The 24,334-nt window shown below is 43.0% G+C and overlaps 1 protein-coding gene across 1 annotated transcript; it reads right to left on the bottom strand.

Annotated features, from left to right (window-relative positions):
• Positions 1-334: 334 nt before the first annotated feature.
• LOC126370692 (arrestin domain-containing protein 17) lies at positions 335-23,776 on the bottom strand. The gene is made up of 8 exons (XM_050015703.1): positions 23,559-23,776; positions 13,972-14,127; positions 11,393-11,604; positions 10,219-10,401; positions 8,787-8,975; positions 7,209-7,361; positions 6,180-6,261; positions 335-4,932 (listed from the first exon to the last, which is right to left on the bottom strand). The coding sequence occupies exons 1-8, from the start codon at positions 23,671-23,673 to the stop codon at positions 4,790-4,792; spliced, it is 1,233 nt and encodes a 410-aa protein (XP_049871660.1). The 5' UTR covers positions 23,674-23,776; the 3' UTR covers positions 335-4,789.
• Between the last annotated feature and the right edge of the window lie 558 nt (positions 23,777-24,334).

Genomic DNA, 24,334 nt, shown 5'->3' on the forward strand with positions numbered 1-24,334 from the left:
TCCATCCAAATAACGATCACAGTTCAGCAATAATAAGGTCGATTTTTCTAAACTCCGTTGGAAATAATTCTCCCCACGCTTGATTGTGGTTGTTCTTTTTTCAATGAGTAGGTATATGGCCCATCAAATGACGATCACAGTCCAGTAATAATAGTCGTTTTTTCTTTGAAACTTAAGTTATAATTGAGGCTGTCGGCGCGTGATTGAAAGATGTAATAGGGCTCTGTAACAAATTAACGACTCCAAAATAAATATCCTATATTTTTGCGTTCATATTAATGTTATCGACTTCCAGCACTTGAGACAAAATCACCAACGAACAAAAACAAGATGATAAAATGAGAAATAAGTATATATTAAAGTTATCAACAATTAAATACAATATTTGAGATTACTGAATATAGATTCAATACTGTATTTTCATATATCAAGTCAAAATAAAAATGCTTTTTATAACATTGGACGGCTTATAGACTACGAGTGAGATAATTTCATATCATAGCTGATTAAATGAGTTGATCCCGCGATAAATGCTTACAAATTATACAAAACATAGCACCATACTTTGTCACCGAAGTACAAGAAATAAGTATACAAAAGTTGAATAGGCGATGCAAAGCGCTCTATATTGTGATATTTGTGCTTTCATAATAGCGGCGATTCCGATAATACTTTATCAAAACGATTATATCTAATACTTGTCATTTTATAATCTCTCCAAAAGGAAAAGGAAGTGTTATTATAACCTAACATAGCATCACTGTATCCGGGGTAGGCAGGGGTATTACAGTCATGTGCAATATCGTGTACCCACTTTAGAACCCTGTCGCACTATCATATTTGACATTTAATGAGACTTACTTAGAGGAGCTCGGTGGCGCAGCGGTTAACGCGCTCGGTCTGTGATTGTTGAAGTTAAGCAACTTTCGCAAAGGCCGGGCATAGGATGGGTGACCACAAAAAAGTTTTCATCTCGAGCTCCTCCGTGCTTCGGAAGGCACGTTGAGCCGTTGGTCCCGGCAGCATTAGCAGTCGTTAATAAGCACCAATCCGCACTGGGCCCGCGTGGTGGTTTAAGGCCCGATCTCCCTATCCATCCATAGGGAAGGCCCGTGCCCCAGTAGTGGGGACGTTAATGGGCTGGTGATGATGAGACTTACGGTTTAATTTGTCAAAAAAGATAATGTGACATGGTTTCGAAGTGTACATACATGTTAGTACTCGTGACCGTACGCCCACTTCTCGCCAGCTATGTTTAAGTCTCATGTAATAGGGGGCGAGCCTATTGCCATTCTCTCTCTCTCTCTCTCTCTCTCTCTCTATTTAAGAGCTGCGCTCTTGTCGGTGGAGTAACCGCCATTCCTCTCTTCTTCCCGCCAAAACCTTCACCTCCCGATACGACACGACCTGCACCTTCTCTTTTATTTGTTTCATAAATGTTATCCTAGGTCTACCCCTTCCTCTCTTCCCTTCAATTTTTCCTTCTATAATGTTTGTTATAAATGAATCGTGTCGTATCAGGTGGCCAATCATATTTCCTCTCCGGTTCTCTATAGTCTTCAATATGGTTCTCTTTTCTTCAACTCTTTCCAGCACTTTTTCATTTGACACCATTTCAGTCCAGCTTATACCCTCCATCCTTCGCCAACACCACATCTCAAACGCTTCCAATCTCTCTCTGTCTCTCTGTGTCATAGTCCACGTTTCACTTCCATAGAGTGCAATGCTCCAAATATATGATTTAATAAACCGTTTCCTTATTTAACCTATTGCCATTAACCGGGCACAAATCCTGGAAACCACGTGATATCAATCATCTATGATCCAAACATGAATTCAAACTCTTAAAGTCGAATTCAGTTTAAACCCCGAGTCGGGATCTCAATCCATGACACTACTAACAGGGGGGGTTATTTGACATTTGCGCATATAAAAGCAAGTGCGCAATGCAAACAAATGTCACTGACCCCGCCGGCTCGAGCTGACCTGGAAACTTCGGGTCAAGCTCGCCGGCCACCTACTATGACGAGACACGTACCGCCTGGCTGGAGTCGCTCACTGGGCCTCCCTCAACAGGGTCTCACCCGGTGGGCTGACTCGCCGGCGGTACCATCCCGGACAAGAAATTGGGCCTTCGGAGGCGCGAAACTCGCCCACCGTGGCACGCCCCCGTGCCCCGACAGTTTTAGCGGGCGGCGAGAGCTATCGCACCAAAGGGGCCAAGCCCCGAGGGTGCCTCCCCGACGTCCGCTTCGCGTCGACGTCGTCGTTCGACGTCGAGAAGACAACAACTGCAAACAAATGTCAAATAGCAATATTGCTTTCTTAGATGAATTGCTTCGATCTGGCCATTTTGACCCCCCAGGGCTATCGCGGATTCACTAGGAAGTGTTATATTATTATGAATATGGTGTTAGACGTTACAATCCTCAAAATCGCCCGTCCCTTTCCTTTTTAGCGGACTAGAAAACCACAGGTAGTATGTAATCGTTGATGTTCTTATGCCTCGATCACACATACCGAGTGGGCGGGCGAGAGAGTGCGCTCGGCCGAGTACTCGGTGTGTATGAATGAACATTACGACGAGTGCACGGCCGAGCGCTCGGCCGAGTTATTTGGCGAGACAGCTACTCGACCCCTGTTCTATTTGCTAGGCCGAGTATCCACCCCCGCGCTTCCCCGCACTGTCTCGCCTTCCCACACGGCAGGTATAAACATGCAATCGCATCGCGCCACTCGGCCCTTTGACGGCACTTGTGCGTTACCTACGTATTTTGTAATTGGTTTCAACAAGTTTTTTTTCTTCAATTCTTGTGCTAGGAGCGGTATGAGCAACTTTGTGGACTTTTTAATTATTGTTTTTGATCCATCTTCATGTTTATACCTGCCGTGTGGGAAGGCGAGACAGTGCGGGGAAGCGCGGGGGTGGATACTCGGCCTAGCAAATAGAACAGGGGTCGAGTAGCTGTCTCGCCAAATAACTCGGCCGAGCGCTCGGCCGTGCACTCGTCGTAATGTTCATTCATACACACCGAGTACTCGGCCGAGAGCACTCTCTCGCCCGCCCACTCGGTAGGTGTGATCGAAGCATTATTGTTATAATTTTGAATAAACGCTTTGTGACGCTACCATTTTATATTACTATAATTATACCAGCGATGTGCCGATCTCCGGAATGTCCCTGTTGTAAAAGCTTTAATAGTAAAGTCACTTGCTGTTTTTTCTTCTTTTTTTTGTCCTTTCTTTTACTCTGGTCCTAACTGCCTAAAGGATAGGTAATAATAAATTCGTGGGTAAGTGTATGTGTGTCTGTCTGTCCGTCTTTCACAGCAACACGGGGCGAATAATAAACGTGACTTTTTATATGCTACGTTTCGTCTCTTTCTAACCCCCCACTTCCAAATGGAGAGTGGAAGATTGTATGGAGCAACCTGCAATTTTGGAAATTTGGAAATATTTTAGTTTTGGAAATCGGCCCCCGACTCCAATTTATAGCATCCTTGAAAACTGCGAAAAGTCCCATTTAAAATTTCACACCCCCCCCCCCAACCCGAAAAAAATTAAAAAATTTAAATAATTAATTAAGTAATTAATTTTTGAATTTAAACTTTTTATTTTTATTTGAATTCTTTTTTTGAAGTGAAATTTTATATGGGACTTTTCGCAGTTTTATAAAATTTCACCCCCCCTTTGATCCTTCAAAGGGACGACACCACTGGTAATTAATATTATTTTTTAATTTTGATGGGTTTGCTCTTGGCCCCAGACTTGCCCGAAGGCATTAGGCCTAAGATAAAGCTCGCCCAGAAGGTGCCGGTTCACTCTAGCCTTGAAAGCACCCGGGTTATATGCATTCGGAAAATACAGAAGACGACAGAGAATTCCACTCCTTAGCAGTGCGCATAATGAAGGACGATGCGAAGCGCTTTGAACGAATAGTTTGGATATCCACCAAATAGGGTTGGAACCCGGCCGTACGTCTGGAAGTCCGAACGCAGTCAGTGCCCCCACTATTAAAGAGTTTTTACAACAGGAACATTTCAAATTTGTGTACCTACATAGGTAAGACATAGGCCAGGCGCGCATTACGAGTTTTTCGCTGCGCGGCAGAAAAAAGCAGCGGCATAATGTCGCACTTTCTGTACCAAACAGTTTTAGATTGTATTGCGCGCACTTGACGGCAGAGCCACCGCAGCGGCGCAGTATTCCGCGCGGCGAAAAACTCGTAGTGCGCGCCTGGCCTTAGGCGCCCCATACACCTACAATAATATTGCACAATATATCTGCATGCACAATTTTATTGAACGTTTAGGGATAGTATTGAAACATTGCACAAAAGATTGAGCGAGCTTAATTTTTATTGGGCAATATTTTTTTCTTGCACTGTGTAGGCTTAACATTGCGCAATATTTTTCATTTTAGTTTTCGGAGCGATCGCGATCGGTCAGTCACGGTTTTATTTTTTATTTTTCATTTAAGGCTAAGTCGTTTAAAAGCCTTTCATGAGTGTAAACTGGCCTTCTTTTCAACTATTCTTTAACCCATATACGTTTTTTTTTTCTATTCAACAAAATTACCAGCGCGGCTGCCGCCAAAACTTCGTCGTCAGACATGTTGCTCGCACGAAAATATTGTTCAGACTGGTTTGTCAATTTTATTGAGAGAATTTATTGAACGTTTGGAATCAAAGGGGTTATTCAATATTATTGCACAATTAAAGGATTGTACAATATTATTGTAGGTGTATGGGTCGCCTTAGTGCTGCATCGATAGTTAGTGCAGATGGCGGTCACTGCGGCAGCGGCGGCGGCTGCGCGTACGTGGGGTAGTAGGGCGCGAAGTAGCTGTGTCCCACCACGCGCGTGTGGTCGCCGTCGCCGCGGTCTTGCACGCGGCGGGCGCCTTCTGCGCCGGCGCGGTACACTGGCTCCGCTGCGGACATATACCCTATATTACTGTTTCATCATCATTAACGTCCCCACTGCCGAGGCACGGGCCTTCCCTATGGGTGGATAGGGAGATCGGGCTTTAAACCATCACGCGGGCCCAGTGACTGCTAATGCAGCCGGGACCAACGGCTTAACGTGCCTTCCGAAGCACGGAGGAGCTCGAGATGAAAACTTTTTTTATTTTTGTGGTCACCCATCCTATGACCGGCCTTTGCGAAAGTTGCTTAACTTCAACAATCGCAGATCGAGCACGTAACCGAGCTCCTCCTGCGCCACCGAGCTCCTGTATATTACTGTTTATACTGAACCATTTCAGGGCCTTTAGCTGCTCAATACCGACCCTGACATCAGCGGCCAGCGGCAACGGGCTCACGATCAGGAGGTCCCGGGTTCGATTCCCGGTGGGGACATATCACAAAAATTACTTTGTGGTCCCTAGTTTGGTTACATTACAGGCTGATCACCTAATTGTCCGAAAGTAAGACGATCCGTGTTTCGGAAGGCACGTTAAGCCGTTGGTCCCGGTTACTAATTACTGATGTAAGTACGTAGCCGTTATATGTGCCATGTCAGGGGCCTTTGGCGGCTCAATAGTAACCCTGACACCAGGGTTGATGAGGTTGGTACTCCACTCGCAACCCACACGATAGAAGAAGAAGAACCAGCGGGCTGAGCACCGTAAGCACGCGACACTTTCTCGCCGCGACAGAGATCGTCTGTCTCTTTCTGTGCAGTACTGTGAGAGAGTGACGGGTGACGTATGTCGAGGCGGGAAAGAGTCGCTTACGGTGCGAAGCCTGCTGGTTAAGCTGATCGGTGGCTGGCTGGGTTGATCGGTAAGACTAACATGAAATCAAATCAAATCAATTTATTTGCCATAATCTATCTACAGCTAGGCTAAAGCATTTGCTGAGTTGCAGCCGTTTCGGCATTATTTATACTTCTAGAGGTATTACACAAACTGCAAAATACGTCCCACTGCTGGGCACAGGCCTCTCAATCAACCGGAGGGGGTATTGTTAATTACTAGAGGTATTGTTAACACTTTCAAGGACAGAATGTCTAATGACGTTTCGATTCCAAGGTGTTATACTATCTATTATGAACCATCAATGACCCATGGCCTCTGCCCGTGAAAGGGTTAATTACTAACTACCACTAAACAATATGTAATTATGTATTTTTTGCCGAATAAATATTTTCTTTCTTTCTTTAAAGTTGAATACTCACAGAGCGTGGGGTAGAGCGCCTGGTACGGCGGCGCAGCGGGGGCCACCCACCCTCCCGCGCCTCCGCCTTCCTCCGCCGGCACCTGCGGTACATACACCTTAATATAACATACATAAAAAAAAACGAAAAATCCTCGAACGGAATTGAAGCCTCAGCTCTTATGAAGCCGGGACGAGCGTGTTAACCAGTACGGTCACGAGTACTATGTAATATGTATACACGTTGAAACTATGTCACATTAACTTTTTTGACAAATTAAACCGTAAGTCTCATTAAATGTCAAATATGATAATGCGACAGGGTGCTAAAGTGAGTACATTTTATTGCTCATGACTGTACAGCCATGAGCCACTTTAGGACTCAACTTCAACTTCAACTTTATGGTTGTATGGCACTTTAGGACTCTGTTGCACTAACACATTTGACATTTAGTGAGACTTACAGTTCAATTTGTCAAAAAAGTTAATGTGACATGGTACTAAAGTGTATACATATTAATGCTCGTGACTGTACACCACGGACCTCATCCTAGTATCCTATCTATGTCGTCATGATGCCGACGCCGGCGCCATATAGCCAAACCGTTAGTTGTCATACCGGTATAAAATTTGACGCACTAATAGAAAATCGGTACCTTACTTTCATACCGGTATCATAGAATTAGGAACAATACTACGTACAGAACGGCAACTCTCCGCTCCCCACCAGCGGCTGAACTAGGTTTACTTCACCCCCCTCGGTCTTACTTTAGTCTTCAATCAAATTTAAGTTATAGGCAGTAAATATAAGGCTAAAAAAAATTTATATTGTCCAATAACCCGACAGGACTAAGTTGACAGCGAACGGGTTGCATATCAGCCAGATGCCTATTTTATTCGCCGGGGTTATTCATTCATTAATTTTGAAATTAACATTTCTTATTCTTTCACTCATCTATCCCTTTCTTTTTTGGCGGATAAGAAAATAAAGGCTATAATTTACAATAAAGTTAGGAGGTGTCTGCAGGAATCGGGGCTAATGTATACATACAGTGGGCAGCACGGCGGGCTGGCTGGGGGTCGGGGGCGAAGGCGCGGCGGGCGCGGAGGGCGTAGCCCCGGCAGACACGAGCGGCACCGTGCCAATGGTCACGTACTTCTTGTCGCGCAGGTTCATGTGGAGTCCTGACACTACGCACTCCACCTGTCAACAAACATATTAACCCTTTCACGGACAGAGATCATGGGTCATTGATGGTCCATAATAGGTAATATGACACCTTGGAATCGGAACGTCATTAGACGTTCTGTCCTTGAAAGTGTTCTTCTTCTATCGTGTGGATTGTGAGGTGGATTACCAACCCCATCAACCCTGGTGTCAGGGTTACTATTGAGCCGCCAAAGGCCCCTGTCATGGCTCATGTAACGACTACTAACTTACACCAGTAAGTAGTAACCGGGACCAACGGCTTAACGTGCCTTCCGAAGCGCGGATCATCTTACTTTCGGACAATCTGGTGATCAGCCTGTAATGTCCTAACCAAACTAGGGACCACAAAGTATTTTTTTTGTGATATGTCCCCACCGGGAATCGAACCCGGGACCTCCGGATCGTGAGCACAACGCTCGAACCACTGGACCACGGAGGCCGTTGAAAGTGTTAAACTGGCGGCATAGAATAAGGAATAATACTACGTCTAGAACGGCAACTCTTCGCTCCCCACCAGTATTTGAGCAAGGTTTACCTCCCCCCCCTTTTTACTTTAGTCTTCAATCGTATGGGCGTCAGACGTCAAGTGTGACGTGTCATGTGTAAAACGAGTTTTTTTAATTCTTTAAGTTCCATCCATACTTTTGTGACGGAAAAATTCCACTTGTTATATCGACTCGGAAACAATTTCGTTACGATGTCACTAACAGCCTGTATTCTTCTATCGTGTGGGTTGTGAGGTGGAGTACCGACCTTATCAACCCTAACCGAGTTATTATTGAGCCGCCAAACGCCCCTGGCATGGCTCATGTAACGACTACTTACTTACATCAGTAAGTAGTAACCGGGACCAACGGCCTGTATTGTAAGCATGGATGAACCTTAACTGCTGTTTAGCAATAAGTTCGAAGATTTAGCTTCTTTTGTCCATTACAAGCGTTATATTTGTTCTGATTTTGATGTGCAATCGGGCATCAAGCTAGATTTACCTCATCTTCACTGGGTAATATTTTAGTCTAAGTGGCCGTATATAAATAAATAAAATTAGTTTTATTTCTGTAAATATAATATCATTTTTTTTCTCCGGTTGATTGAGGGGAGGCCTGTGCCCAGCAGTGGGACGTATATAGGCTGTTTATGTATGTTATGTTATGTATGTAAATATTTTACAACAGTACATGAGGCTTCCCTGAAAGTAATAGAAGACACTTGTGTTGGGAAGGCCTCGCTGCTAAGAAGAAAGGGTGTGCGCGCGGACTGTATTTCTCGCTCGCACTTACGCATTAGCGTATGCGAAGTACAATAAGATTTTCGTATGGAGTGTTTGGGGTGTGCTTTTAGTCAATACGACGTACTCAAAACTAGCCATTACGTAAAATGGGAGCTAAAAAAATGCAACTCCGCTCAAAAGCCTCTCACCTTGAGATCGTAGTCGAGGTCAATAATGCTGCAGTTGACCAGGTTGGAGGGCGGCACGGGCGGGACCTCGAGGTTGATGGTCCATTGTTTGCTGGTCCCCGCGGGCGCCGGACCCTCCTGTACCGTGTGGACTAACTCTTTGGACTTCTTAGTCGACGAGGTTGGAGTCGTCGCCCTGTAGGTTATCACCTGAGAAATGTTAAGTGTAAAACATTAATATTCATCAAGCATTCTTCTAACTGGGCAACCATGGCTGCGTTAATAACTCTCTCGGAATTCGAGAGTTTATATCAAATTGAGGAGCTCGGTGGCGCAGCGGTTAACGCGCTCGGTCTGCGATTGTTGAAGTTAAGCAACATTCGCAAAGGCCGGTCATAGGATGGGTGACCACAAAAAAAAAGTTTTCATCTCGAGTTTCTCCGTGCTTCGGAAGGCACGTTAAGCCGTTGGTCCCGGCTGCATTAGCAGTCGTTAATAACCACCAATCCGCACTGGGCCCGCGTGGTGGTTTAAGGCCCGATCTCCCTATCCATCCATAGGGAAGGCCCGTGCCCCAGCAGTGGAGACGTTAATGGGCTGATGATGATGATGATATCAAATTGAATTTTCCGTCGCAAAATTCATTATTATTTATGTGTTTTTTAAATTATTTTCAATTACTTTTGCGATAGAAAATCTCCACTTGATTCATTAACTCAGTGGCGGCCCTGAATATACCGAAATATACCTAACTAAATCTTTTAGAAATATAGTTTACGCCCACCCATTAAATGTATGAGTTTTATGTGGCCGCTAAGAGGTCTAATTTACAGGGCAGGTGTGCCCAATGACCTAATTCAGTTACTCCCCTGTAGATCTGGGTCTGCCAGCCAGGGCGGTCCCGTCTTGGCTGATTTTGCCCCCTCCCCCAAAAAAAAAAACGGCGCCGCCACTGTATTAACTCAGAATCATGAGCTGAAATGCTGAAATCATCCCCCTCAGTATTCACAAGGTGTCACTAACACCTGTATATAAAGATAGCTGGAAAAGCAGCGCTCATTATCAAACAGGCACTACCTTTTCACAGCTGCCTCTTCACACAAGCACTGCAGCACGACGGGTGGTGAGGATGGTATCCCGACGTACCGGCAGCGTAAAGGAATGATGGGTGATGACGATGACAAAATAACGTATTAACTTCAGCAGGAATAGCAGCAGCAACATATACAGTTTATTAATATCACTTCACAAACAAATCCAGAATTAGAGGGCATGGCCAGAGCTAAACAGTATAATATATTTATGTTATTCTTATGAAGATCGGGGATGCAATGAGTCAGTGTAAAATGGAAGGAAATGCGGAATGGAATGAGAATTTCGAAATTTAAAATGATAAGACGGTCAGAACGAAAGGCCAGTATGTGCAGAGTTTGTACTCTGCTACAGCACCTACCTTCCTCAGCATGACCTTGACGAGGTGCAGCTGCACGTTGCTCTTGTTTTCCACGTGCACGGTGAGTGGAATGCTCTGCCCGGGACAGTACCCGGACACGGGCGCGTACACGTCCACCGTCAGGGGAGCCGACACGCAGCAGAAACAACAAAACGTCTTCTCCATTTGCATGTGGATCGGTTCCTGGGAAAGAAAATGATAGATATATTTTGTTCACTGTCATCACCTTTCATCATTTCATTAATCATCATCAAGAAAAAAACATAAGACATGGCTGTATGGGCATAGTTCCCTTTGCCTTGCCCTTCGGGGAAAACCAAAACAAAAAAGGTCTTTATTATCCTTCCATAGTATTCTCTCTTACTTTCGGCTTTTTGGCGGGAAACGGGAACGGGACAGTTGCTTTCTTCATTGAATAATCTAAATTATTAATACGAAGTGGTGTTTTGTGGTTAATGATCGCATTAAGTTAGTCGGAAGACATTCGCGAGTGTTATTATATTGGAGTATTTAATGAACAAAGTGTATCTGCCTATTTTCGCTTCGTGGCAGGAAGCCGCTTCATAACTCAAAAGTTTATGCGGACTTTTGAGTTAATTCGTTTGGGGTTCGGAGTAGGAGTCTACTCCGAGGGTGGGGGCTTAGGTTTCATCAACATCACCTTTCATCATTTCATTAATCATCAAGAAAAAAAATACGTCAGACATGGCTGTATGGGCATAGTTCCCTTTGCCTTACCCTTCGGGGAAAACCAAAACAAAAAAAAATAAAATCTCTCTTACTTTCTATCAATCTTACGTTCCGTTCTACTCACTTTCCTACATACAACGTAAAGTAAAAACGTTTACGTTGCATTCACTCTTTGATAAGACAAAACCAAGGGGACTAATTTTTTCAGGAGGTCTGACGGACCTTGGTCATATGATCGTTCTACAGAATATACAGCGCGTTAGTGACATCGTCGAGGGATGATTCAGGCCATGATACCGAGTTGATATCATGTGGAATTTTTCGTCGCAAAAGTATGGAACTGAAAATAATTAAAAAAAAACATGAGTTTTGCGACGGAAAATTCCACTTGATATTAACTCAGAATCATCCCCCTTAGTATTTGTTACGATGTCACTAACACCCTGTATAATTAGCAACGACGATTACCTTCGTCTGAACGTACCTTATAAGATGGGTTAAGGTTGAGATCCAAGGCATTGATGACGGTAAAGGCCATCTTGGTCTCCTGGTCAAACTTCCACGGGCGGTCCAGCGTGACCTTGACGGTGTACCGCACGTACCCGAACTGACCTTCGAAAGACGACGGCAGCACGGGCGGCAGGGCACACGTGAAATTATAAACGTGCTTGCCTGCTGGGATTTCTATCTCGTTTCCTGTTGCAAGAAAATAATATTAATATAAGTAAAAATAAGTAGTTCATAGACTAGTAGTTCGTGATCATGGCACTTGCAACAGTGTCGAAATATCGGGAGTCTCATATCTCCATTTAAACGCGGTAAGAACCCGTTATTATGTGCTTTAATTATAATTTATAATTATTTTATAACATGAACATTAATAATATTTGCAGAGGCTGGAGCCTAAACTAGGATACCCTGTGTTATAGGTCTCCAAGCCTCCACCTCCAGGAATATGGTCATGGATAATATTATCAATAGAGCAATACAAAGAAAGTAAATAAAAAAAAAATACGTAAGAAAAGTAATTTAAAAATACTACTACAAAAAGATAGTGTGTGTGTGTGTGTGTGTGCGCACTTTTTACATTGCAATGCTTATTGCGTTTTTAGATGAATTTATTAGATGTGGTATCGCTCGTATATCTAAAGGATATTTTGAAATGATTTTAAACAAAACAGAAGGTCAGCTACATAGACCGTGTCAGTACAATTCAAGTTTTTTATACAGATACCGAGTGTAAATACACATTACATCATCAACTAATGCATTTATCACAATATTGTGACCGTTTCTATGTAACTGACATCATTCCGCTATCTTTATTTAACCATCCATCACTCTGCTATGCTTTTCACTAGCTGTGTCGTTAGTACATAAGACAATGGATAAATTATCTCCGTTGGCATTCTAGTAGGAATTAAAGAGAGCATGTTGAGGAGCTCGGTGGCGCAGCTCGGTCTGCGATTGTTGAAGTTAAGCAACTTTCGCAAACGCCGGTCATAGGATGGGTGACCACAGAAAAAAAAGCTTTCATCTCGAGCTCCTCCGTGCTTGGGAAGGCACGTTAAGCCGTTGGGCCCGGCTGCACTAGCAGCCGTTAATAACCACCAATCCGCACTGGGCCCGCGTCGTGGTTAAAGGCCCGATCTCCCTATCCATCCATAGGGAAGGCCCGTGCCCCAGCAGTGGGGATGTTAGTGGGCTGGTGATGAAAGAGAGCATGTAATCTGAACATCGTGGTCTTATAGGGGTGTCACCAGGTCGCAGAAAACCTGTCTCTGTAGAGAATTAGATAAAATTGCAGTGGCCACCCATGACGCAACCCGTCGCCCAGTGGGGGTCATGACCCCCCTTAATCCCCCTTTTGAATTTGAACTGTTTGGGACTGGGTGGAGCTCGCACGAGACCGCGACTTGTGGAAATACATGGGGGAGGCTTTTGCTGAGTAGTGGGATCAACAAACATTTATAAACTCACGCCTATTTCCCACGGGGGTAAACAGACTTGCTTTGATTCTGACACACTTCTCTTGCGTCCTCCAAATTCATCAATCATTTCATACGCGCAGGCCGGTTCAGATTTAGAGTAGATGTAAGGGAATGTCAAGTTGGTTTGGACACGTAGAGCGCATGAAGGATAATAGGATTACGAAATCGGTATATAAACCGAAGGTTGATAGTAGGGCTGGCAGAGGAAGACTTAGAAGGACGTACATTGATCGAATTGGAGGTATCCTTAGGCCTCAAACTGGATGACAGCGGCAGCGGCAGCGGCGGCGGTGCGGGAAGCGGCGCGTTCAAATGCTAAGATTTATATTGAAGTGTTCTCGATGGCGAGCGGGGTAAGTACGAGCGGTGCGCTCAGTGGCGGATTTACAAATTTGCCGCCAGTAGGCTATTCAAATTTTGCCGCCCCTTCTGACCTCTGAAATTCGATACTAATTATAGTCGAGTGCACAGCGCTACCAAAAACACGGCGCAAAGTTAGCAAAATATGTTCGGTTGAAGCCCGTACAGACGTAAGAATGTTCAGTATACTGTGCATTACTAAAATGTTATAACTCTTGTCACTTGTTTCTTTGTGTATATGTATAATATCTATTATATTACTTCTGTTAGACAAAAAAAAATTTTGGGCCAAATTTGCCGCCCCCTAAAATCTGCCGCCCTAGGCTTCAGCCTACTCAGCCTACTGGTAAATCCGCCACTGGGTGCGCTCTAATCGAGCGGTGTCTCTGCGTTTGAAACTCGCCTTTTTGTATCCTTTGTTCATTATAGGGATTCAGATCTTCTTTTGCCCATAATAAATCGTACGAAACAAAAGTACTACAATCGAAAATGCATCGAGAACGGAACAGCGGCCGCCGCGCCGCTCCCCGCGCCGCTATCTCCGCCACGCCGCTGCCGCTGTCATCCAGTTTGAGCCCTTAGAAAAGGTTTAGTACGATCTACTCTGAACTACTAAGTCAGGATCGAAGCAAATGGAATTCCATAGTCTGCTTACCCCGGTGGGAAATAGGCAAGAGTTTATGTATGTATTGAATAATAATAATACACTAACCAGTATTACTGCCGAGCAAATAGTATTGTATAGTGAAGTATTCTTCGTTGCCCGTGATCATTTGATCTGTGGAGATCGGCTTGCCCTCCGTGTCAGTTTCCTCTTTACTCTCCGACCATTCCGTGTGCGCCTCGCCTTTAAACTTCACGTGAATACCTGAAATCATAGCATCAAATAAGAAAATATTGACAATCAAAAATGATTCTAGTGATAAGAATCTTATTTGTAACGCAATGGATTTAGAACGATATGATATAAAATGTTTGAGATTTACTCGTTTTGAGACTACACTACGTCATAGAATAATACTATAGAACGAAAACCAAGGTATTTAACCAATGTGTGCTGCCCATACTCACTTATGGCGCTGAAACATGGCCGGTCACGAAAGAGCACATTTATATAATTAGAGTGGCACAACGGGCTATGGAGCGCGCCATTTTAGGCGTCCACCTGGTAGATCGTATACCAAACGTCGAAATTCGGCAACGCACTAAAGTCGAACATGTAGATATACGAATCGCTAGGCTTAAGTGGAGATGGGCAGGACACTTGGCAAGACGGGAATACAATAGATGGACTAAAGCTGTTACTGAATGGTGGCCAAGGGATGGTATGCGATATCGAGGTAAACCACCAGCCCCATTGTCGGATGACATTGTGAGGTATGCCGGAAAGTAATGGATGCGACTTGCACAGGATCGGAAAGGATGGCGTGAAAGAGAGCAGGCCTATCAGTGGGTAAATACAAGCTGAGTAGATAGTACCTACCTATAGAACGGCAACTACCCCCGACCAGCGGTTGAGCTAGGTTTACCTCACCCCCTCGGTCTTACTTTAGTCTACAATCATATGGACGTCAGACGTCACACACAGTTCCGCATATACGATAACGTCAATGTGTCTGTGTAAAACGAGGTTATTTGTATGAAGTGTCCAGGGTGTGACACTGTTTCAAGTGCCATCATCGGAAGTCTCATATCCCAGAATTGAGAAAGAACACAGTTCTGGTGCTAATTCCTGTAAATACCATCTAATTTTAAGTTATACCTGTCATTTTCTTATCCGCTGAAAAGAAAAGGGACGGGTAATCGACAAGCATAAAATTTATGGAACACACGTCAATTTTAAGTAGAAATCTAAAACAACCGTCTAAAAATTTTGCATTGGCTAATAACCCGACAGAATTAAGTTGACAGCACACGTCAAACGGTTTGCATACCAACGAGATACCTTTTTGATTCGCCCGGGTTATTCATTCATTTACTCATTTTTTTTTTTTTTTTTTTTTTTTATTATGGCAATGGGTCGCTTAGGAGTACGACCATTCTGCCAGTGTCGAAGTGATCAGAAAACAAACTGAAAAAATTTGACAGGTTGATTAATTTTAAACTGTAGGTAGAGAGCTAAACCTTGAGTTAACCTGCAACAAGACAAAACAGGACGTCACAAAACGTTTATCACAATTTAATATTGTATTTACATATATATTTACAAATTAGTCTGATTAGAGGGGTGTTAGTATACAAGAGGAGGGATTTAACATTTATAGGTTTGGGAATTTTAGGAGGGAGGATATCATAAAGGGAGACTGGTCTAAGAGAGCAGTTGAACAAAACATGGTCAGTCGTTCCGTCCTTGATGCCGCATTCACAAATAGAGGAGTCCCGGATTCGAAGTTTATTAAGGTGAACAGGGGTACAAGAATGACCCAATCGGAGCCTGCAGATTACCGAAGTGGATCGTTTATCAGCGTGTCGATATCGATAGAACCAGGGTCTCGTGGGAATGTCCGGTTGAATGTCGCTGTAATATTTGCCTTTAAAGTGTTTTGATCGCGACCAAAGCGCCGACCAATCTCTGCTAAGGTCCACAGCAGCCGAGGAGCACAGATCATGCGAATATATAATAAAGTGGTCAAGACAGCCCATTCTGATCGCATCTTTAGCCATAGAGTCTGCCATTTCATTTCCTTGGATACCTGCATGTCCCGGAATCCAGACTAAGATTACATTGAAACCCTGCGTGTCACACTCATAGAGAGATTCCCTGATGTTTAATATCACGGGAAAGTTGCGGGAGGAAAAGGGGTTGGAGGTAATAGCTTGGAGGCAGCTGAGGGAGTCGGAAAATACTATGGCTCTGGAGATCTTGTGAGAAAGAATGTATTTTACTGCCTCATAAATGGCAACAGCCTCACCAGTAAAAACTGAAGAGTGGGAGGGAAGCTTATAATTTAACAAAATTTTGAACTTGGGAAGCCAGACTGCAGCACCGACCTCCCCATCAGTGGTAAGCTTAGAGGCATCTGTGAAAAAATGCATGTAGTCACTCCATTGGGAATTTACGAGATTTAAGAAGACGGTGTTGGCTCCCGGGGTGTCCTTATGGATACCAAGATTAAAAATTATAGTGGGGTCAAATAAGAGGGCCTGATATGAAGTTGAGAAGATTGGGGATATACACTTTTGAAAACATGATTGGGGGAGGGAAGAAAATTTGCGGAAACTTTTTGTCAAGCAAGGGAATTCCTTGTGGTACCAATATTTATTACCAGGAATGATGTTATCTAATGAATTTAATTTATCTAATAAAGGATGAGAGCTGTTTTGAATTAATTTGAACACATATCTATCTGAGAGGTACATTCGACGTAAAGCAAGGGGGGGATCCAAAGCTTCGACCTGAAGGGCATTAGTAGGGGACGATTTCATCGCGCCCAGGATGATCCTGAGACACTTGTATTGGATCTTGTCCAATTTACCTAGAGCCACTCTGCTACAAGGTTCCAACACGAAAGACCCGTAGTCAAAAAGGCTACGGATCAGGGCATTATACACTAGCTTTTGGCAGTAAGGGTGGGCTCCCCACCAGACTCCAGATAAGCAGCGCATCACATTTACATTTTTTTCCGCTTTTTTGCATATATAATCTAGGTGTGGAGCGCCACTCATTTTATTATCTAGGAAAACGCCGAGGAATTTGACTTTGTTACACACCGGAATGGTTTCTCCCGAGAATTGGACATTTAAGTCAGGCACGCTTCTTTTCCTGGTAAAAATAACAACTTTGCTCTTACTAGGAGCCAGGGTCAAACCATGATCTGAAAGCCATTCATCCAGATATATTAAAGCTCGATTGAGTCTGCTGACAGCATCATCTATCGAGCTAGATGCGACATATAGGGCAAGATCATCAGCGTATTGAAGGACGTTACAAAAAGAATCGACCGTTTGTTCCAAATCGTAGGTATACAAATTGTACAAGAGAGGGCTGATAACAGAACCTTGAGGAAGACCTTTCCAGACGCGTCTCGGGGGCCACAGAGTATCCTGAGTTCGTACCTGTATGGTTCTTTCCGACAACATGTTGCATATGAAATGCGTTAACCTCTCTGGAATACTCAGATTAAGCATTTTCTGCCTGAGGATAGGAAGTAAGACATTGTCATATGCCGCTGTTATGTCCAGAAAGACGCCTACTAGGTATTCGTTCTTGGATAATGCTATCCGAATATCTGTGGTGAGCACAGCTAGGCTGTCCATGCAACTCAAACCCCTACGGAACCCGAATTGGGTTCGGGCCAAGATGTTATTGGCCTCCACAAACCACTCCATACGTTTTTTCAGCATATGCTCCATGATTTTAGCCAAGGTAGACGATAAAGCAATGGGACGATAAGATGTCGGGTCAGTAGAATCTTTACCTGGCTTTAAAATAGGAATGACTAATTGTGTTTTCCATGAGACAGGAATATATCCAGATTCAAAAAACTTGTTGATTAGGGAGAGATAAAAATATTTACTAGACTGACCCGCTTTACGTAGGAAAGAGTAAGGTACACCGTCATGGCCAGGTGAGGAGTCCTTTAAATTTTGAAGAGTGATTAAGAGTTCAGATAAAGAAAAAGGGTCGTTGAATATATGGTGGGAAAAAAACTGGGGATAAGCTGAAGGCAAACACTGAAAATTGGGCACAAAAGGAGGGGACAATTTATCAATAAAACCATGGATCCATATGCTGACGTCGTTAGACTTTACGTCTTTATTCAAGAAAGACCCTCGGAATGAGCGTATGGACTTCCATAATAAGACGGAAGGGCATCTAGGTTCGAGGTTTTCGCAGAACCGAGACCAACCATATTTTTTTTTCCTTTTAAAAAGACGTTTGGCCAAAGCCGTATACTTTTTAAAAAGTAAAAAGTTCTCGATGGTCATCGACAAACAATAAGAAGTCTCTGCGTTCTTCCTACGTTGAAACATTTCAGAACACTCAGAATCCCACCAGGGGGGAGAGATTTTGGAACCCACCTTGGACTTTTTTTGAGGGATGTTGGAGTCAGCAGCTTTTGTCAGCGAATCGACCAAACCATTATAAGATTCCGGCAAATTGTTGTTGTTAACGGAGGGTAGTAAGTTTGTGTAAGTATCACTGTCAACGGAAAATTTATCCCAATCGGCTTTTGAGAGACGATATTTTAAAAGTGGCGAAAATTCTCTTACAGGGGCGGATGAAGATGGGTATTTTATTAATATTGGCATGTGATCGCTGCCGTGAGAGTCTTGAAGGACTTCCCAAGACAATAAGGAGTGGAGATTCGGCGAACATAGTGACAGGTCAACAGCACTAATATTCCGGCCAGGGGCCGTTCGACGAGTCGGTGAGCCATCATTTAAGATACTGATATTGTAGCTATCCAAAATATCAACAAAATCACAAGCCTGGGAGTCATAACCTGCATAGTTATTTTGCCATATAATGTGGTGTAGATTAAAGTCCCCCAATATTAGGAAGGAGCCTGATAAAGATGAAAGGATTGGGATAAGGTCCGTTATGGAAATCTGTCTAGGATTAGGGATGTAGATGGATATGACAGTCAAGTCAGCAACTTTAACAGCCACTGCATTGATGCCATAAGGGAGTTGGGGAAGAGTTAGGCGAGTGAAGACAACCGAGGATTTTATAAGAATTGCTGCACCAGCGTGATCGTCAGCTCTGTCATCTCGCAGACAGCAAAAACCAGGGAGCCGGAAATGGGACCCAGGTCTCAACCATGTCTCCGAGATGGCAAAGATGAGAGGATGGAAGGAGTTGGTTAATTGGAGAATTTCATGTTTTTTAGGGCGAAGACTACAAGTATTCCACTGGATTATCGGGAACATTATGGAATAATTGGAAGAGTTGGTTCAATTTGCGGGCAACGTTGGACGGTGGGGAGGAATCATTGAATTTAGTAAGGAAGTTTATAAGGAGGGACAAAATGAGTTCGATGAGGTTATCCTCACCAGGATTGGGAGAGGAACCCCTAAGGGCCGCACCATTCTGGGGAGGGGGCGGATCACGTTGGGAGATAAGAGCCTGATGGGAAGCACTGTCATAACCAGGAGAAAGTGGAGCGCGGGGACGAGCGGGAGTAAAAATTGTGCGTCTGGAACTTACGGGTCGTTGGGGCGTCACAACATTGGCAGAGGACCTAGCTGGTTGCGGTGTTTTTGGGGCCGGAGAGAAGAGCGAACGAGCGACGTCCGCATATGAAGGCTTTTGTATGGAAGGGAATCTCTTCGAAGCTTCATAATACGAAATGCTCTCGCGGGACATGACGTGTTTTATATCCTTCTGGCGTGAGTGCTCGAGGCATCTTTTATCTGTGGCAAAGTGATTGCCACTGCAAAGAACACACTGTGCCTCTTCCTCAGAGATGTTGCAAATATCACCGCTATGTTGTTGTCCACATCTGAAACATCTCTGCTTAGAGCGGCACTTATCTTTTGTGTGACCAAACCTGCAGCAGGCATTGCACTGAATTGAGGGGAGCTCATAAACCTGAACCTCAATTATAGTGTGGCAGCAATATATATGTGAAGGGAGGGACTGGCCATTGAAGGTGATAACAACGGTACGGGTAGGGACCCATTCCACACCTCCATCTTTAAACACTTTTCTGTTAAGTCGGCGAGCCTTCAAAATTTGTCCACAACCAGTCGGGAGTTCCACTTCATCAACAAATTCATTCATGGAGAATTCCAAGGGAATATCCCTTACCAAACCCATGCGGGAGATATTAAAAGTGGGGATGATAGCTGAGAACTTGTGAGCTGTCAAGGATGGATCTGACAGGAATTGGTTGGCACCATTGGCTGATTTAAATTCGATTGAGACCCTGTTTCTCCCAACACTTTTCACTCCATGTTTCGCTATGTCGCAGATATTTGACCGTCTCAGGAACTGACCAAACTGGATTGGGTTGAGGGAAGTACCAGCTTTAGGGTGTGACTCATCCATGTACACGTGTACTATGAATGGGCCAGGATCTTGCTCCCTGTACTTTTTGCCTTCATCATAGGATGGGTGAGTATAAACGTTCTGTATGGACGCCGATGGAGGGGAAGATTGTTTGTGTGACGTAGGAGGGCGCTCCGAGTCCTCTAGGATTCTCTTACGAGCCTGACTGACCTGAGGGAGTGGATCACTCATCCCTACATCACACAGAGAGTGCGGAGACAAGTCCGGGGGAACCGGCTCCGGGGCCGACGACATAGTCGCCGCCCCAGCTCAAAGGGTAAACAAATAACACTTACCCGACACCAAAGAACAACACAAGCACAACAAACAGGTAACACTTAGTCAGAATTTCACCTAAATCAACGAAAATATGCGAGAGCTGTCAAACCGCGTGTGTTAACCTCAACACTCAACTTGACAGTCTTCATTTACTCATTCTTCCTAAAATTAAGAGCTGTCAATCATCCGTCCCTTTGTCGTCATCCGTAACTATTGTCTGTTTGTTACTTTTTGACGCCTAAACAGCTGAACTGAGATAGTTTGAGACCTGGGGAAGCTTTTATCCCAGAAATCACTCCCTAAGGGGAAGAATAAGTGATAAAAAAACGACGCGGACAAAATCCCGGGCAGAAAGCCAGCTGTGAAATGTCGGTGCAAACACAAAATGATAGTAACATTAACATTAGCTTTCGACTATATCCCAATTGGAGTAGTTAGAGGGGGTCATGGGGATGATAACCTACCTGTTGAGTCATGGGTCAATTCTCTACTGAGATAGACCTGTCTGCGACCTGGTCCCCCCCTAATATAAAAGCTGGATCCGTTCTTGCATCCATCACAAGAACTACATACCCACGCCTCAACGAGCCTTCTGTTAGACCAACGTAATAGATGGTGAGCCGTATTGCAAAAAAAGATCCCGACGAATTGAGAACCTCGTTTTTTTGAATTCGGTTAATGATAGTAAACTGTAGATAAAGATTTAACTGTGTAGTTATTAGTACTAGTATTAGTACCACTAATAAACTTAAACAAAGCAGCCTGTTCCATCTGATAACTCTAATTATACAACTGTTGAGTTTCGTAACAACCTCAATTGTTGTTAATTATTAAATTCCTAATGTAATGTTGTGATTTTGAGTAATTTTGACATACATTTCAAGCATGAAGTTTTTGAAATGCAATCTTATAATGTGTACTTCTTTAGATCATCAACTCTCTAGCATTATCCCGCTTTTCACAGGGTTCGCTTACTTAACATGAAGATTTGACAGGTCCGGTTTTTTACGGAAGCGACTGCCTGTCTGACCTTCCAACCCGCGGGAAAACCAGCCCAATACATGTTAGAATGTGAACCTCCGAAAATGCATTTCTCAGGAATGTGGGTTTCCTCACGATGTTTTCACTTAATACTTAATTTACTTGTTTTTTTTAGTTAGTTTTTATTTAATTTAGAAGAAGTATGAAGTCCCAGCTTTGTTTAAGTCTCTATTATGTCTATGACAGCAAAACGCCAAAGGAATGGCCCAAAGAGACCTGGCGCCGCTCGGTTGACCGAGAGTTGAAAACTCTCGACATGTTATGGGAGCAAGCTACAGAGGTTGCAGAAGATCGCAAGGAGTGGAAATCTGTTATTCGAGCCCTACAACCCAACAGGGGATAAAAGGATTAGAAGAAGAGAGACAGCTGTGTTTATTCCTATTTTTAATAATATTTCATTAATATTCACAAGTGCTTAACATAACTATTAGTATGCCAGTGTTATCTTGTGTCTATATAAATAGGTTTAAGAGAAAGTTATACTGCACTTTGTAACTGACATGAATACACATTACACCACACATATTTAGTAAGTGATAATAGGATTGAAATGCCAAAGAGCCATGGAGAGAAACATGACTGGGAAAAGAAGAATAGAAACACGAAATGAAAACTTAAGGGAGAAAACTAGGGTAACCGTAACACTCAAAATAAGACATTTAAAGTGGAAATAGTCAGGTCATATAATGCGGGGTCCAGATATATGGAGCAAACGCGTCATCACATGGTACCCAAGAGGTGGCAAAAGAAACCGAGGAAGACCATTCCGACGCAGGGAGGACAAAATCTTCAGAGTAGCCGGCACAACCTGAACTAGACCGGCAATATGAAAAGAAGAGTGGAATAGATTGGGGGAGGCATTTGCCAATGGGCACACATACCTACTTAAATGTTACCGGCGAATAATGGAATTTACTCTTTAAAATATATTTTAAATTAAATACAAAAGTATTACCATTAGTATTGTATTAATATTTATTAGTATTATTGTGCTCCTACTTACAAATTACTATTAGATATAAGTTCATATTATTAATAGAGACTCTATCCTGCAGACAAACTGTTTAAACAGTTTTGCAGGGCATTGACAAATTGTATTTTTAGTATTAAGATTTAATAAATAATAATAATTGTATCTGAATCTATGGCTAAAAAAAGATTGAAATGGTGATGGATTGATTATGTCCTTAGAATACCCACAGTGCATCTAGTGTGGGAAATGTAAAAGGGGGCGCCCCAATGAGCCCTAGCAACATTTGGTTGATCAAGAACAACTAATAATTGATAGGGTCGTAAGAAACACTAGAACAGAATCTTGATTTTCATTGAAAAATAATTAATTCATTTTTGATTGGATTTAAAGTTCATCTATGTTTTATAATATACATATTAAACAGGCCACTGACAAAGTTAAATTGACTAAATATCAAGATTTATTAAAGGCAAGGATCTGGTAGTCTATCACTATAGAGTTAATTATATTAGTGTGGACACTCATTGGCTGCAACTTGAGACTCTGCCTTACCCTATAGGGATTCTTGAAACAATAATTAGTAAAAGTATACAGCTAAAAAGTAAAGGTGCAATAGTACCTAATAGCTTCCTAAAAGCAGATCTAATCTATGGAAACTACTAGAAATAGGTACAATAGACATTCAAGTAATAATAATGTACCTACCTAAGATAAGCTATATTGTTTTACTAATGTTGCAAAAACTAAGTTATAAACATAGTTATTAGGAGTTTTTTCTATTGTTGCACACCTACCGTTGCTCAGTGTCACGGATATTGTCGTAAGTACATAGTAATAAAGTTACCGGATGGGTGTGGAATTTCTAGAAATTCGACAGGCCGTTTATACGAAATACTGAGGCATAACTTAGCAAAAAGTACAATAAACATAGCTGCTTAAATTATTTAGCAACAAACTGGAATGATGTTAATAAGCATGAGTCATTAGATCGAAAATAAATATTACTACTTACCTCGAACTTTTTTAGGACTATCAAAAACATATTCTATCCTCCCATTTACTGTTTGGCCGGCATAGTAAGTATTGAATTGGTTGTCGAGATAAATTGTGGCTTCCTTCAGTCCCATTTTGGCTTCTAAACTACTTTTTTCAGTAATTTATTACGCAAATAGACCTCAGACGGACACCAACTACCAAAACTTCCCACACAAATGACATGCCAGACGCATTTTTTTTTTTTTTTTTTGGTTTGGTTTTCCCCGAAGGGTAAGGCAAAGGGAACTATGCCCATACAGCCATGTCTGATGTATTTTTTTTCTTGATGATTAATGAAATGATGAAAGGTGATGATGATGAAACCTAAGCCCCCACCCTCGGAGTAGACTCCTACTCCGAACCCCAAACGAATTAACTCAAAAGTCCGCATAAACTTTTGAGTTATGAAGCGGCTTCCTGACACGAAGCGAAAATAGGCAGATACACTTTGTTTATTGAATACTCCAATATAATAACACTCGCGAATGTCTTCCGACTAACTTAATGCGATCATTAACCACAAAACACCACTTCGTATTAATTATTTAGATTATTCAATGAAGAAAGCAACTATCCCGTTCCCGCCTCCCGCCAAAAAGCCTGCCAGACGCATTCCATTTCCAATGTCACATTTGACATTAGCTGTTTTTTTAGATGCGTGAAGTTTTGGCCTGGTATGAAGATAATTCATCCTTTTGACAATCAATGAATCAATCAATAGCGATGTAGTCTCTTTTGTGATTGAATTAGTGG

Source organism: Pectinophora gossypiella, chromosome 11 (assembly GCF_024362695.1).
Source record: "Pectinophora gossypiella chromosome 11, ilPecGoss1.1, whole genome shotgun sequence".
Classification (NCBI taxonomy): domain Eukaryota; kingdom Metazoa; phylum Arthropoda; class Insecta; order Lepidoptera; family Gelechiidae; genus Pectinophora; species Pectinophora gossypiella.